The sequence below is a fragment of the Betta splendens genome, chromosome 17 (genome assembly GCF_900634795.4).
Source record: "Betta splendens chromosome 17, fBetSpl5.4, whole genome shotgun sequence".
Lineage (NCBI taxonomy): Eukaryota > Metazoa > Chordata > Actinopteri > Anabantiformes > Osphronemidae > Betta > Betta splendens.
In genome coordinates, this window is record NC_040897.2 from 3,369,728 (window position 1) to 3,386,774 (window position 17,047).

General features: G+C 41.6%; 1 protein-coding gene across 2 annotated transcripts; it reads right to left on the bottom strand.

The window, feature by feature from the left end:
• Nucleotides 1-604: 604 nt before the first annotated feature.
• fam110b (family with sequence similarity 110 member B) lies at nt 605-16,283 on the bottom strand. 2 transcript variants are annotated; one of them, XM_029132521.3, is made up of 5 exons: nt 16,124-16,283; nt 10,817-11,259; nt 4,370-4,559; nt 4,150-4,240; nt 605-2,644 (listed from the first exon to the last, which is right to left on the bottom strand). In XM_029132521.3, the coding sequence occupies exons 2-5, from the start codon at nt 10,940-10,942 to the stop codon at nt 1,747-1,749; spliced, it is 1,305 nt and encodes a 434-aa protein (XP_028988354.1). In that variant the 5' UTR covers nt 10,943-11,259; nt 16,124-16,283; the 3' UTR covers nt 605-1,746. The 2 variants fall into 2 exon arrangements, with proteins under 2 accessions (XP_028988354.1, XP_028988353.1); XM_029132520.3 differs by having other exon boundaries at nt 4,150-4,559.
• Between the last annotated feature and the right edge of the window lie 764 nt (nt 16,284-17,047).

Below are 17,047 nucleotides of genomic sequence, written 5' to 3' on the forward strand. Positions count from 1 at the left end.
TCTCACCTGCTTGTTTTGTGCATGCTGTACTTGGAACCACATTACTGCTACAGCTAATTTCAAGGTGCTCTGTTTACAAGGAACTATCAGTGACTTGTGTTCATCCTACAGTACACGGTCTATAAGCTAAAGTAATCACAAATAGATATTGCAAAGAAATATCAATATGTCTTTGCTGATTGAAGGCACATCTTCCTTTTATCACCTTCCATCACTTTTTCTCAATCACATTGACTCTTACTCATTAGAATATCACATTAACTCAAGCAAAGTGCAATGTTTTAGTCTTTTGTATAATATACAATAACATAACTTATGAATCTGAGCAAACATAATTTGTATATGGCTGGGTGAGCAAAAAACATCTTTAGTTCATTCTTCCAAACTGTCAAACAATATACATTTGTTAAGTTATTTTTCAATCCATAATCCACATGTTAACATAAATGGTCATTAAATTAAGAAAGAGAAGATGCATCCAGACTTTTCTGTATATATATATATATATATATATATATATATATATATATATATATATATATATATATATATATATATATATACAGACAGATAAGCAGACAGCAAGAAAAAAACATCAGCAATGTCGACATAAATCTCCAACAGGACTTTATTTAAATCTTATAAAAGGCTGGTACTTAGTGTGGTTCTTGTCTTGTCCCATTAAAAGAGCATCTGTGCCTGTTGACCAAAGTGGATCCAATGATCAAATACCTTAAGCAACTCCTTGTAACATAAACGTTTGGGTCTTTCACTGCTGTACAGTTTGCAAACACATTACATTTTAGTTATTGGTTCAAACTTGTCCATGTAGTTAAGATAATATCGAGAAAACCTGCACCAACACTGTCATTGAAGTGTCGCTGACGGAAACACTACTGTACATGTCATGTCAGAACATGTTATATATTACATGGATGAGTTCACACACACACACACACACACACACACACACACACACACACACACACACACACACACACACACACACACACACACACACACATCTCACTCAAGCCACATGACCAGTTTCTTTTTTAAATTATAGTCTTCTGACTGTTTACGTTACTGTTTAATAATCTGTAATGCACCTAGTCCTAGTGTTTTTGTGAGACTGTCTGGTTCCTTGGTCAGCATTACCTCTTTGTCCAAATCTGAATATGAGGACAATGTTATTATAAAAACAAAAAACTATGCTGATATGGAGCCAAGACAGAATGCATAACAGAAGCTGCTCTGATGACAGGGGTGGCTCAGTAAAGGTCTGGATGATCATAGAGGACACTGTGGAGCACCTGCATTCTACTTGGGTTCATACTTTTAATCAGGAATCACAGGTCACAATCATCAATTTACAGTTAGGAGGCGTAGCTGCAGTAGGTGTCTACATTAGCGAGCTATGTAGGAAAATGTTGCTAAACCAAACGTAAGAGTTAGTCTAAGTGAACGACTCGACAAACCAAATATCCTCTGAGCGACAGGACGATGATGAGTTTGTGCTGCTTGTTCCCACTGCTTAAACAAACGACAGACATGGTTATACTCCATCCACAGAGAAGAAAGCTTTCACTTCATTATCTTCAGAGATTATCTCAGCCAGACACTGTCTTGTCCTGTCAGACAACTGATTTATCAATGTATCACAAATGTTCTCTTAAGACACACTATTTTTATCTATGAGTCTGGTCCAGACTAAAATAGAAGCCAGTTTTTGCATAATGCCTTGTCCTACACGTGTGAAACCTTTTGCATCTCTTTCGCCTGTTTTATGCTGTACAGCCACTTAATGACTCTTGCATTTCTCTCCACAGCTGAGATGCCATATGGAACACGCTCCCCAGCCTCCTCGTCCTCTTCGTTGTCTCCATCGGACAGCCCATCGTTGGAGGATCGCAGGGACTGGTCACAGTCAGAGGAGATCATTGACGCCGATCGGAAGTTCAGGCTAACAATGTCTGAGTTGGCTCGTGCAAAGTTCTCTGGACCAACCGCCTCTAGCTCCTCAGGGTCGAGGCCACAGTAGTTAAAAAAACGCTCAACGTCAGCTCCAGCCCGAGCGTACCGGTCCGACAGGTCGGACTTAGATCTATGCAGGGACGACCGACGGGCCACAGATGAACCAAGTTCAAGATCCAAGTTTGGGTCAACTGTAGCATTCGCTAAGTCTCCAAAGTCACAGGGTAGTGACTGAAAAGTGTCAGACGGCAAAGGGGAGGAAGGAGTACGAGCAGGAGGCAATGACAAGGAGAGTGTTGGAGGAGAGAGAGTAGCAGGGTTGGGTTTTGGTGCCAGTGGCGGAGCTGAAGAACTGCTTGAGCGCGTGGTCTGTAGCTGTTTGCCGTTGCACAGTCGGAGGAGGTCAGACGACGAGTGGGAGGTGAGCAGAGGAGGAAGAGGGGAGCAGGAGCGGTGGGTCCTCCCTCCTTCACCCCCTCTCTCATTCAGCAGTTGTTTACTAAGGTTGAGGTTTCGTCCATTAAGCGGACTGCAACGTCCTCCACTGACAACTGGAGGCACCTTTAAGGAATGGGAGAAGGAGCGAAGGGAGTGAGAGGTGCTGGGACTGGGAGTGGAGTCTGGTGGTTGCTCATTAAGTGTCATTGTAGATCGGTAGGTCAGAGGCAACCTAGGACAAAGCAGAAAAATGCAGATATTATACAGTTGTACGGGAAGGAAGACACAAATCAACAATGTGATTAAAGCTGACTTAGAGTAAATACAATGCGCATAAACGCTGCTGTAATTATTAACTCAACTTTCACACATAGGCTTTCTTTAACCTGTCTAATCTGGAACAAGTGGAGCACATGCAGTAACTGATAAAACAGAAGCATCAATGCATAAAATATAATGAACTCTGTAAGCAATGAAACAAAGATACTCATTTATCATCTGTACACCACCACAATGATTAAACAAAGCATGAGCAGCCGTTCAGCTGCTCAAGGGATTAGAGCCATTTTTAGAAATGATCCCATTTTGGAGGTTTGTAAATAGAGGAACAAACAGCAAACAGGGCCCGTTAACTACTGTACCACCCAGCACAGAAAGCTATGACGGTGCGATTTATTAGCCTTTGGAATTGTTGAAAACTCAGTGGGAGGCTGATAGACGTGAACGAGATCATTGAAACCCATCACGAGATACCAAAAATAAGGGAATTAACTGCCCACTTGGAAAACCACGGACAGATGAAGAAGGAACATATAACAACATCTCGAACATTCTGAGGAGGTAGCAATGTCGCCATCATAGTCTAATGTAAAGAAACAGCTCTATCAATGTACAGTAAATACAGATGCTTCACGACCTTGTAAGGTAACACAGCACAGTGTTCCAAAATCAATACATACAATGATTTCACCACTAACAATATTATATGCCTTTATTAATACAAAAAATATCTATTTCATACATATTTTTAGGGCTAAGTTAGGGATTGATGATTACAACTTCTGGCTTCCAAGTGTCCCTTTCAGTCACAGGTAAACACACATTAAAAACTGTTATCATAAAATGATCAGTTATTTGTGGGTTACGTCAATGGAGTCATGACGTTTTTCTTATTTCTTACTGCCTTTTAAAGTTCATTCAGCTAATTCATAGCATATACAAACATTTAACTGGAATTTGTTGTCTCTGTGGTGTTTATGGAACATTGTTGACAGTGGTGATTATTCAGTATTGCTTCCTGATGAAGCGGTGATGTTCCATGGTCATGTTAATAATTTTAAAATTAGTTGTAGGAAAGCATTGTTTTAAACATAAAGTGTGTAAAAACGTGTTCAGAATTTCTTTTATTTGCAAACCTAAAAAAAAAAAATTCAACATATGTGTTGTCTCAGATCATATATGTGTAATAACCCAAACAAGAAACGTGTCACTTTATTAGAAGGACCAAAAAGTTTAGATTACTTAGAATCATATGGTGCAGAGTGGGAGTGGAGTGACTTATGCTCACATATTGCCAGAACAGCTTGCTATTGAATACACATAATATGGCAAATCTGGAGTATTTTAAACATGGTTGCGGTGGTGTACAGGAGACAAATCAAAATATATATCTTTGTTTTACTGCGTACAGACCAGACTGACGTTTACACACCACAGAGGCCCAGCATATGGTTTTACCCTGATGGTGTCCAACTCCTAGACATTTCCCTTGACGGCCTTCTCAGCACAGCACTTTTAGGTCCTCCTCCTAGTGCTTCAGCTCCAGCTCCTGAAGAGGACGAAGAGTTTAGCAGATTTTTTAGGATCTCCAGATTCAAATTTTCTCGTTTGCTGAAGGTGCTACTTGTTGCACATGTGTCTGATTTGGCGTTGTTATTGGAAGCTTTGAATGGTACACCTCCATGCCCCGCTCCCACTATGCCAGAGCCTCTCTTGGACAGGAGTGCTTGACTGACAGGGGGCTTGCTCAGCACCGGTGGCTTGATTGGTTCCTGCTTGGCGTTGATCACTTCCTGACTTTTTACATACTTGGCCTTGTCAGCTTCTAGTCTCTCCACAGCACTGAGGCGCTTTGGATTAGGCTCCACCTAGGCAGATAAAACACAAGTTACTAGTGTATAAGTCACGGCATACGACACAGCTGTGGGTAATCACAACGCATGAACATCCAGGCTGATGGTGATGATCATAGCTTCACAGGATAATACACCTCCTCACTCTACATGTGACTAAACTGTGCGTAGAGAGTTAGAGGAGGTTGGTAGTTCAATCCCCAGCTCAACTGCATGCCCTCCCCCACACACAAACTCTGTCAAGGGCACACACAAATCAGATTTCAAGATTCAAAAAACATTTTTAATCCCAAAGGGAAATTATTTTGCACACAGATCACTGTCACAGCCCTCAAAAACAAACATAAAATTTACAGTTGCTTTTTAATGACTTGCCCTTCATATAGCAACACTCTAATAATCAGGACCAGATGATCTCAAGTAGTTCTGACTTGTGTTCACCATAGCGAATTCAACATCACAGTTAGGATGGCTGTGACCATGTGCATCGCTGGTGTTTACGGCACACACACAAACTTGTACTGTAATTGGAGGGAACATTAAAATCAACAGGCTTAGCACAGGAGGGAATAACAGGAATTGACCATCGCTCAAGCAGGAAGCTGAGATTTTATTACTTGAAGCCCAAAACTTATCAATTAGAAAACACGGTAAAAACTGTGGTGCCTGAGGTTTTGACCAGTTTTGTGACAAAACGTGTGTGAATCAGGTGGCCCCTATTTAAAGGATGAAGCCAGCGCTTGTTCATCATGCATTTAAAAACCTGAGGAAAATGGGTCGTTCAAGACATTGTTCAGAAGATTAAAACGTTGACTGGAGAGGAGAAAACCTATAATAAAAAAAGGTTCAAAAATGTATATGCTGTTCAGCTAAAATGATCTTCAATGCCTTAAAATAGAGAGCAAACCAGTGGAGTTATGTTATAGGCATGTTTCTCCTACTATGGTGTCGCATGCCAGGGATCATAGATTAGTTTGCATATGTCAGAATACTTGAAGGGGTCATGTTGCCTTATGCTAAAGAGCACATACCTTTGAAATGGATGTTTTAACAAGTCAATGACCCCCAAACACACTTGAGAAAAAACGAGCAAAATCTTGCTTTCAAATCAACAAAATTAATTTTATGGAGTGGCCAGTCCAATCCCCGGATCTTAATCTAATTGAAAACCCGGTGAGGTGATATCAAAAATGCCTTTTATAAAGATCAAGAAATGTAAATGAATTAAAGAATCATAGAGTGGAAAAAGGTGCCACAAGTTGGCTGACTCCAGGCCACACAGTTGTGAAGCAGTAATACAAAACTTTGGTCATACAACTTAATATTAGTTTAGTGATTCATAGGATTGCTAAATCCTAGAAACAAAAATGTTTGTACAAAATAGTTGAGCTAGTACAAACAACGGCAGAAATTGCAGTTTTTGTACACACTCCTTTCAACTAATTGGCCAATTGGACAGCCTTAAGAGCATGCACATTGTTTTCTGAGAATCTACTACACTTAATGGTAACTTGTTTGCCATGTATGTACCAATACAAGATATACTCAAAACCTGGATTATACTGGTTAATCACATTATTTTGAACACTACTGTAAGTAACAGAGTCACAGGGGCACAACGATAAAAATCGAAACTGGCATCATGGGAAGAAATTTGGAAACAAGCCTTACCTACCCTCTACACTGCAGATTTTAGACACAATACAACTGGCTGTGTTTTGCAGATGTTCTCTGACAACTCTGCAATTGTCGGATCACCGACGATGACAACGCGGAGTACAGAGAACTGACACAACTTTGTAGACTGATGTCAGCAGGACCACCTTCTAATCAACGTAGGGAAGATCAGGGAGATGGTGGTGGACTTCTGCAGATGTCAGTCTACAGCCCCCACCCCCCTCCAGTGAACATGGAATGAACATGCAGAGAGTGGACTGTTATAAGTACCTGGGTGTTCACCTAAACAACAACCTGGACTGGACTAACAACACAGACACACTATACAGGAAGGACCAGAGCCGGCCAGCTATATCTCCTAAAGGTGGTGGCATCGGGACAAGGTCATCAAGAAGTCCAGCTCTGTCCTTGGCTACACTCTGGACTCAGCGAGAGAGGTGGGAGACAGAAGGGGTCTGGCAAAATTTACAGCTATGCTGGACAATGAGTCTCATCCACTGCAGGACACACTGTCTAACCTGGAGAGCAGATTCAGTGACAGACTGATCCACCCTCGCTGTGGGAAGGAGAGATTCTGCAGGTCTTTCCTTCCTGATGCTGTCAGACTTTACAATGAACATCTCTAACACGGTGCACAATTCCACCACACTGCCACACACACACTACCTTACCAGGGCAATTACACCAGTCACTTTAATACCTCAGTCACTTTAGCTTATTGTAACGTGTACATAATTTTGATCTGAACCTGTTTTTTTTGAAACATGGCAATTTCCCATTTGCGGGACAAGGTTTTGTCTATTCTATTCATTCTAATCCAAACATAAACTGTTCCTCTAAATGAGAGGAAGAGAAACCCTGACATCCAAAAGGAAAAGTTAACTCTTCACAAGGTGAGTAGCAAGATTTTAAAACACCAGCCTGAACCAACCCATTTTATTCTGATATTGTAAACGTTGCAACAACGCTGTTTCCAAATCCATGCAAGCTCATGAACATAAGATTCCTCCTGGGCAACACCAAGCATTGTTTGCGGTTGTTTGCCAAAACATATAAAAAACGTTGGTCTGTTGGCTTTACTGCCTGAATCAGCCTGGTCAACTTTAACTGTGCCCACAACAGCAATGTTTTAGCCAATCAACTCAAAAAACAGCCAAGACAAGCAAAGTATTCACTCACTAACCAACAAACATCACTCAATCATTACATACTAGTTTCTTTCCTTCTGCTGCTGCTAGATGTGACACCACTGAATGAACTGAACAATGACGGTCCATGCCCAGATCACTCCTTTGTGCCTTCGAGGGGTCAAAGTGAACTCAACACTGAAATGTTGTAACTGTCTAAGTTCCTCTGTTGCGGCCTGCCCCCCGGTGCCTCATAGGGGTCAAGAGCTTTGCTGAAAACATCTTTTTCATCACAAGCTCACTTTGCAGTCCTCTGGCCTCCTGGAGGGCCAGTTCTGATCTGATCCATTTGTCTCCAGCTCAAACACAGTTACAGCACCTGTCAACTATGGCATTAAAAGGTTAATTTCATAGTGGAGGGCACGTCCAGCTTCAGCGGTAACAGTTTTGTTAATCTCCTCTTTCTTCTGTGTGGCGCTGTGACATGGATATGTAGCCCTCATACCACTGTCATGTTGTTTGTTTCTGACAGTCTAAGGAGAAACATGCACATCACTGGCTTCTGGTGGTTGTTATAGGGGCTCTGGCACCCCATAGTCCTCCCCACAGGAGCAGATAGCGTCCTGCTGCTGGGTTTGTCTTCCTACAGGCTGTGTCTCCTGTTTATGTCTCCTGGTGCTGGGAGATACAGCAGACCTCCATGCCTTTGTGTGAATCGATGTTTTATCCTGGATGAACTGCTCTAACTGAAAAATTCTGTGGGTGGCAGACACCATAGTACTGCCTCTAGTAGTGAGGGCACAGCCCAGAAAGGAGGAGGACAGGAAACAGACTGTGGACACCACCTACAACCAATACTTTATAGGGCATGTCTTGCTACTTGCCTCTAATTTCCACCTGATGGTTCCATTTGCATACACAATAGCAGGTTAAACTGATTCACAGTCAGTGTTGCTTCCTGAATAGACATGTTGACATACCAGATGTATGATGGACCTGAACTCACGCACCATTGTGTTTACCCTTTATTACTCAGAGCAGTGTGTGTTATAAACTATCCTGCTATGACTCCATGTGGGTGGATGATGTTTGTTTACATCTAACTGACATATTGAATTCTCTTGTAAGATTAGGTTTAAGCAGTTCCTGAACTATAATCAATAAAACAACCTGCTCACTTCCTCAGTTTTCACTCCATACTGGAGAGGAAACCTGCCAGTTTACCGCAATCTATAGAGGCTCAGCCGAAGGTTGTTTACACATGATGATATTGTCAAGAACAACAGTGTACAGTATTATCAGATAATGAATAGGTTGAATAGAAGTGGGGTGTTCAACTGTGAAATGTCGACCCCCCCCAATGTTTTAAAATGCACACTTCAAAACAATTCAGAATTTAATACTTTCACAGATCAATTCATCATCTACTGTATGAAAAGGTCTTCAGATTATCTTACAACGAAAAGAGGCCGGATGTGGTCCTCAGGGCCTCATGTACAAAGGGTACTTGCGGACAAAAACCTGTTCTAAACACAAATCTGTGACACACATTTAAAATCTGTGAGGAAAAGGCCTGAAAACCATCTCTGGCTAGAAAGCTCCACACCCACAGGCACCAAATCCTTTTACGCCTCAAATCTCTGGACCACTCCCCACAGCCCTTCACACCTCTGCACAAAGCCCCGCACCATCAGCTCTGCAGACCTGTGAATCCTCCCAGCAACACTCCTCCACTTCACACCACTCTGAGACCGAGGCACTCCTTCAACCCCTGTCCTTCTCATGCACCCAGGTGAGAAAAGAGCTTAAGAAGATCAAGGCCAGGAAAGCAGCAGGACCAGATGGCATCAGCTCCAGACTCCTAAAGTCCTGCACAGGTGAACTGTGTGGAGTTATAAAGTACGTCTTCAATCTAAGCCTCAAGCTGAGGGTGGTACCACAGCTCTCGAAGACCTCCTGCCTGGTACCAGTAGACATCACATGCTAGGGACCCCAGCAGCTTCAGACCTGTCATAGGAGTAGAGGACCCCATCGTCTTCCTCCTACATCGAGCTAATTTGTTCTCAATCTCTGATGACTGTGGACTGCCACACTACCAGCAAAACTATCTCTCAATCAATGCTGGAAAAACCAAGGAAGGACAGAAAAACAGGAAGGGTCAGAGCAGACTCCACCACCTTTTGAAAAGGAGGTGGCAACTCCTGAAGACTTTCTATGACTCTGGTGGCATCAGCCATCCTGTATGGTGTTGTCTGCTTGAGTAGCAGCATCACAGTGACAGGCAGGAAGAGGCTGGACAGGGTCATCAAGAAGTCCAGCTCTGTCCTGGGCTGCACTCTAGACACGGTGCAGGAGGTGGGTGACAGAAGGGTCCTGGCCAAACTCGCATCTATTCTTGATTATAATATTAATATTATAATATTCTTCTCACCTATTGCAGGACGCACTGCCTGTTATGGAGAGCAGATTCAGTGACAAACTGATCCACCCTTGCTGTGTAAAGGAGAGATTACACATATGTCTCCTCCCTGCTGCTATCAGATTGTACAATCAGCACCGTTATCCACTGCATCAGTGGTTATGTTGACTTTCTGCTGTGCAATATTTATATGCAATAATCATTCATGATCCAGTACACTGCTCACTTTGCTCATCTTGTATAGTGTTGTACTGTGCCATCTGATCTGATACTATGCTTCAACCCTGTACTGTGCTATTATGAGATGCAATTTCCCCACTGCTGGGCAATCAAAGGCCTGTGTTTCTTATTCTTATTCATATTGTATCGAGGTGCCTGGTTCAACACGACCTATTCATTTTAACGAACAGCGTGGTTAGGATCAGATTTGAAGCTAGTACCAGAGCTCCCTGATCAGTAAATAATTTAATGGCCCTAATATTAATTCCTGTTGTTAATGTTAATATATTTTATTTCCACTACTGTGCGGAACCTGCAGCATTAACACCTGCACACACGGTGCGACTCAGTATACTGCGCAGACCGTATTTAAATGAATAAGCATATTTATATAAAGGTGTGTCACGGGAGGAGTCTGCTACTTATTTATCTGCATTAAATTTCAAGTTGTTTGGAATGTCCAAAGGAAACATGCGTAGTAGAGGTTGATACATTTTTACTTACGCAGTTTTCTGGATCTGAACTTACGGCAAGTTTAGTGGGAAATCTATGCAAGTCTTTGTACATAAGGCCCTTTTTACTTTATACTTTTGCATGTTGTTCCATGCAACATGTAACAGTCATGTTAGTTTTTTATTAACCAAATATGACTGCTACAGAGACAGACAAAATGTGTGGTGCAATGCAATACATTTTATTTTCATTTTGTTGTACATTTGACTAAATAGGCCCATATAAGTAAAAGGATTAGGTCATTCCTAGAAGTAAGGAGGTTTGCTACAGTATTACACACATAGATGTAAACAAAGACTATACCAAAGTAACAGTACCTGTCTCCTGAAGTACTCAGGGCCCTTGTTGAGAATGCGAAGAGGTACTGTAGGGGTACTGAATGGCGTTGCAGGTCCAGAGGCCTTGCTATCTGGCAGGGCTGAAGCCAGTGTCTCCGTCGGCATGGCAACCAAGCGACTGGCGTGGCCGGCCGTGGTGGCAGAAGGTTTGGGGGGGACTGACAGAGGGCGGGGGCACCGGAGAACCCCCAAAACATGAAGACACAAGGTGGAGGCTGCTATCGGAGTAGGAGGAAGCACCGATCCAGCTCTGCAATGTGGTCTAATTTACTCCTTACTTTCCTTCCTTCTTTATTGGAAAGAACTTCGTTTCAGTGCAGTGGTAACGATGAGTGCTCCTACAGAGAAACAAAGCCAGGGGTGCTGACGATAAAGTCCTGCTACACCTCTGCATCCCCTCCCTCTTCAGGTGCACGTACAATCTGAAACAGAAAAGTACAAAGAAACAGAAACATTTAATACATTTGAAGAGTTGTGGCATCAAACGTGTGGCGACAGTAACACAAACAGACACCACCAACGCCCACCACCAATACAGCTCTTCTGTGGAACCAGCTTCAGTTAAGGTTCAAGAAGCAGACACCCTCTACTTTAAGGCTAGGGTCAGAACCTTTCCTCTTTGTATCAACTTCGACTGGTTTAACTTTAATTTCATTTTCTGGTTGTGCTTTTCTCTCTGTGTCTGCCTTCCTCTGTATCTTTTTACAGGTCTGGTCAGCCTCAGAGCTGCATGCCTGCAGTGTGCCATATCTGGCCCAATCCCTTTGCCAGGGTTCTGTTGCTGTTCTCTTCTCTATCCTCTCACCCCAACTGCTTGAGGCAGATGGTCGTCCACCTGGAGCCTGGTACTGGCAAAAAGAAATACTTTCTCTCTCGTTGGATTTGCTGGGTTTTCTATAAAAATGTGCATTTTTTAATTCTGTATGTTCTTAAATCTTACCTTGACATGATTCTGTTGTAAAGAAACTGAAAAATGTTAATCACAAGAAAAATCAAACTACGCAGCAACATTCTCCCCACTTATTGGTCAGATGTGCCGTGGGGACCGGAAAAGTAAAAAGTCCTGTGTTGTGGACTACTGGACATTTCTGTGATGAGACAGAGACAGTTTTACGATGAAGGTCAACCTATGCGGGTCCATCCTCGCCCCACTGATCCTGCAGTTTGAAAATGGAGCGCAGTTACGACTGGAAAACATATTGATGCACTGGAATCACTGAAGGCGCACATCAAGGCAATACAGGAGGCAGCCTGCAATTATCTTAATGAACTGTGATATGTTAAATCAGCCACAGATATTAACAAATCATAATTCGCAGCCTTTCGTCCCATTTTGGTCCGGTTTGCGTTTTTACCAGGGAGAATTGCACCAGAGTTCGCTATATGATCCGTATTGTGACCACCTCCATTTGGGGGACTTGGTGTAGTTGATTTGGTGCGCACTCAAGTACAATTACAATGTTCACACTACACAAAACAAACTGCACTAAGAAGGTAATTATATCCGTGATTATAGGAGGAAGCACAGCTAAGGTAGAGGCAACTTTTTTTGTGTCATATTGTGTAGGCCATATATCCAAAGATCCACCTATGCGTCACTAAGCAGCCGAACAAAATATTCTCTCATTTATTTTAACCTGCTGCCAAGTGTGAACTCAGACCTAAGTTCAGTGTCATCAGAACTGTGGTGTGTGTTTACAAACTACTCTGTGGGGGGTCCAGGGATGATAATGTGTACAAAGGGAACTTAACAGCAAGCCTGCTTTATTTGACATAAACATGCTGATACATTCAGAGTTAGGTTCGTTAGGCTACAAAATGTATAATACAAAAGGAGACAATATTTGAGATGGGCTTTAGAGACGGCATCCAAGAAACTGAATAAAGGCATTTCTGAAATATTAATCAATCGCTCAGTGATTAACCTAAATATTAAATATCAAGTCTATGCTGTGACTAAATAATCTTAAAAGTGCAACATAATCTTGTCTTGACCACAGAAGGATTTGAATTTAGCTCAAATAGACCTTAAACTACATTAGACTCAATATCATGAAGTCATCTTTAAGGCAGACAAGAAGTCATTTGGTGTAAACATGGCCAGATGTTGATGACGCGGAGTCTGAAGGAGGTCCTGAATGCACTGAGGGTCATAGGAAGGTGAAGACTGACCAGTACAGCACATGAAGCTTGTTTATCACCTCACAGACAAATGTTTTGTTAGCGTCTGAGCTTGTACAGTATTTGCCTGAAAATAAGACCACCACATGCTTTTTATGTAACTACTTTAAGACACTATTACTTGACCTGAAGTATCAAGACAAAATATTTGATCAAAGTTTTGGTCTTTCCACTGAAAAAATACAGAAATTGTTCCTTTATTGTATGTTAGTTAGTTAGTTGGTTGGAAGACAGAACTGTATTCCAAGTGCCAGTTGGTCAAGACGTTAAGTTCCAAGAAGATTTGATTCTTTGTGATGATTCTTTAAACTGCTCAACACAACCTGCTTAGTTACAACAATAAAAACTGCAGCACCTGAATAAACCCCGGCAGAGGATGGACGGTGGACTGCAGGGCTGTGATGGGATGAGAAGCCGGAATCAGCTCTTTGTGTCCAAACTTGCTTTTCAAGCTACAGCACATGACATGAAGTCTTTCATTTGTGAAAATGTTTTTACAGAATAAAATAAGACCATCTTAGTGCTACATACTCTACTGGATTTAAACACTCACCCAGGAAGCCAGTGTTATTTCTGCCCAACTTAACTGTTGTGTGAATTTTATTTTATTAATTTTTTTGTGTTTAGGTTGAAGCGATCAGTAATGTCACATTTCTACACAATCACATCTATCTACTGTTTTTGATGATGATGACAATGACATTAAAGTTCCAACACCTGTAACAAAGTTACTTCCCATTCAAACAAAAGATACAACAAACAGAAATTGGGACGCCCCATGTACTTTGCAGGTCATGTAGCTCTTTCTTTCTGGTTGTGCACTGGAATTGCTAAAAGAGGTGGAGGCTACATTGGAATGTTTGGTGGCTCAAAAGTGATGATGGCAACAATTTTGCGTTGATCCATCTGTACACGTGTGACAACGGTGAAAGAGGAGCAGACATGAACTTTACAGTTATTAAACTCTCTCACTTCAACCGCTTCCTAGATCACTGGTGGCTCATGGTTGGTAACGCAGCTCATTTTAATCCAGCACTCCCTTAAGGTGAGAGGTGATGAAATTACTAATTTCAAATAAAGTAAATTGATTTGATAGTGTGTTTGTATATGTGTATACATATGTATGTACAGTATATGTATTTATACATATTACATGTCTGTCCCGATAATACATTTTGCTGTTTTCAATCAGTCCTTCTATAGTACTATATGTGAAAGGAATCATAACTGTACAAAGCAATTTCCCTCTAGGATTATTAAAGTTTGTTGAATTTTGAATCTAATACAATCCTCTATGTTTGTACAGCACTATCAATTTAAAGCTGTTTTGGATAGCTGCTGCTGTAAAATAGGTTTAAAACATCTTATGAAAATAAGAAACTCTGGCCAAACTTCCAGACACTGATGGACCTGCAGGACTCCTGTTGGGTTGGAGCTGAAGCTGCAGCTGAAGAATAGGCTCTAACTTATCCTGTCCACTTTATATCTGCCATGGCTCCATGATACACAGACAACAACAACAACAAATGACTGTTATTGCCTAAGTGTTCATAAACGCCTGAAACTTTTTGGGAGTTTGGGGACATGACTCAGATTTGTGTCTCTCTTCGCACAGCAGATAGAGCCTAATTCTGATTATTTGAACACTAAGCTAGGACCATATTGAAAAATCAATGACAACTGTTTTAATCTTTTATTTTTTCGAAATTACTATCATATTTCTCCTGCACCAGCTTCTCTTCAGTGGATCCCCATAAAATAGCATTTACACTTCTTGCTCTTACCTACAAAGCAATGATTTGATAAGCAATCAATAATGATCAAGCTACATATATTAAAGATCTCATAATTTCCAAAAAATGCTTAATTTTCAGATCCCTGGTCTACTTGTGGTTTCTGTAGCTGCCAAATGTAGAATGGGAGGCAGAGTTTTAATCTACCAAGCTCCCATTTTAGACAGACCCTCTACTTTAAGTTTGGTACGCTTAGAGTTACAGATGATTCACGCCACTCTGAATTCTGTCTTAGTTATGCTGCTATACATTTAGTTCCTTGACAAACTGAGATCCTCCGTTTCCCCTTTAATCTCATACGCTTTCATTGCTTGTCATAAACATTGTGTCTTCCTGTCTCTGTGCAGTATTTTGTACAGGTATTTTGGCCGTGGAGATGTACTGTATGTTTCCACTGGGCAGTTGGACCAGCGATTCCATCTGGGTTTTATTTGATGCATGCTGCTGCTGCTGCTTTTGTTTTAGTTGTTTCCTCTCTTCTCCTCAAACACCACACTTATAGTTTTTTCAAATTTAACTTTTAATTGAAAAATTAAGACTTGGACAAAGACTGAACAGATGTTTGTTCTTCTTGTAAAGGCAATAAAGTTGGTTTTGCTGATCTGAGTTGAAGTGAGTGACGTGTCAGACATCACGCATCAGTGGACACGGTGACAGATGTACAGTATGATGATGCCGCAATCTTCATTAATATTAGTTAATAAAAACGATCCTTAATCTAAAGAGCACAGCTGAATAATACCCTGGTTTACGTATGATTTATGGAGATGGGAACGAGTGGTTTCGCATCAGGTACAATAACAGAAGCTCGTGATCGGGCAGCGAGATACTATAAGCGTCTTACAGTGTGCGCACACAGCAGAGACGCTTCAAGCTGTTAACTTAGGAGCTGCACGTTAGCAGCTACCACCACACCAGTTACACCTGCGTGCTTGTGCGCGCGCTGCTGGTGATGCAATGCAAAGCCAAACCACCACCTACAGGCTCCAGCACAACAGCGAGGATGGATTAGCCCACAGCACGGAGCTCCTCAGCTGGATGCTAGCTTCGTAGCCCCGGCGAGGCTCAAACTGCGGCATGAACATCACAGACACGTAGCCATCACTAACGCGAGCCCCGCGGCTAAATACTCAATGAGGCGTTTGATGAACTTCCCTCAGCTGCGGTGTGCAAAGCCTTGATCTCAGCGAACAATAGTCGTATTTTGGACATGACTGGACGTGGAATAAAGACACTTCCCGCACTACGTCAAATGTGTCAATCAAGTTTGTGCTGTGATAATATTTCCACTGAGATCAGTATCAAACCTTACCTGGATGTCTGGCTCCAGAAAACAAAGGATGCAGCCGTTTATCCCGTTACATCAGTATGTCTACTCGGCCTGAGAGCATCCTGTTCCCCGACGGCAGCATTATCACGCTACACAACACCATACTTGCTTCCGGTAACAACCTTTCACAATATCGCCAATTTTCTACTGTTTTTTCTATATTTGAGGGTTTGTTAATACATGACTAATGCAACTGAAGAAATTTACGAAGGTGTTTTTCACCTGCAAATCTAACGAAAGGAGATGTGGTCATTTAATAAATTACAAAAAACGGAACTTTAGATTCTTTGCTCCACTGCAAGAAAGCCTTTACAGTGTGCTTCAAATAGATGTAGTCTAACATGCAGAAATAAAAATGGTGTGAAATTTGAGCCTTTAGTGAGGTTACACTTAAGCTTTGTTACAATTACAGTATTTAGAAATAAATCAATAAAATAATTAAGTCGTCTAATAAATCAGACGATAGCGAGCTATGAACGTCATAGTCTGTTTAGGCTTTTATTTTGAAGGTAACAGTCCTATTATAAACTTGCATTAATGTTTTCAACCTTCACGCTGCTGCTCATAGCTACGGCTCTGCAATAAGACAAGTAAATGCAATAGAAACGTCGACAGTGAGAGGAGTTTAATCTCTGACTACCTTTGCCTGAAAAATGCCCTGGTTTGTTGACGGTCGGTTTGTGCTCGTTCATCATTTACCTTTGTCTATTTACGTCAGTATGAAATTTGAGTCGCTCTAATTGCTAGTGGGCCAGTTCTCCCCTATAATTATTAATGGAGCCGTCCTCTGATTAAAAGGGCCAGTGCGTGTAGTTTCCCTCTAGCTTTGGACATTGTGACACCTACTCAAACTAAATACTTCAAGTAAAAGCTTATTTTTTTACTCACAGCATAGATCAAGCTAGA

What these genes read in the sequence shown, in the direction of transcription:
- fam110b (XM_029132520.3), bottom strand. Translation starts at nt 10,942, where the DNA reads ATGCCGACGGAGACACTGGCTTCAGCCCTGCCAGATAGCAAGGCCTCT. An exon ending in CTGAGTACTTCAGGAGACAG is followed by an intron (nt 4,560 to 10,816) that starts GTACTGTTACTT and finishes TTATCTGCCTAG; the next exon opens with GTGGAGCCTAATCCAAAGCG. An exon ending in AGGAGTTGGACACCATCAGG is followed by an intron (nt 2,645 to 4,149) that starts GTAAAACCATAT and finishes GCTTTGTCCTAG; the next exon opens with GTTGCCTCTGACCTACCGAT.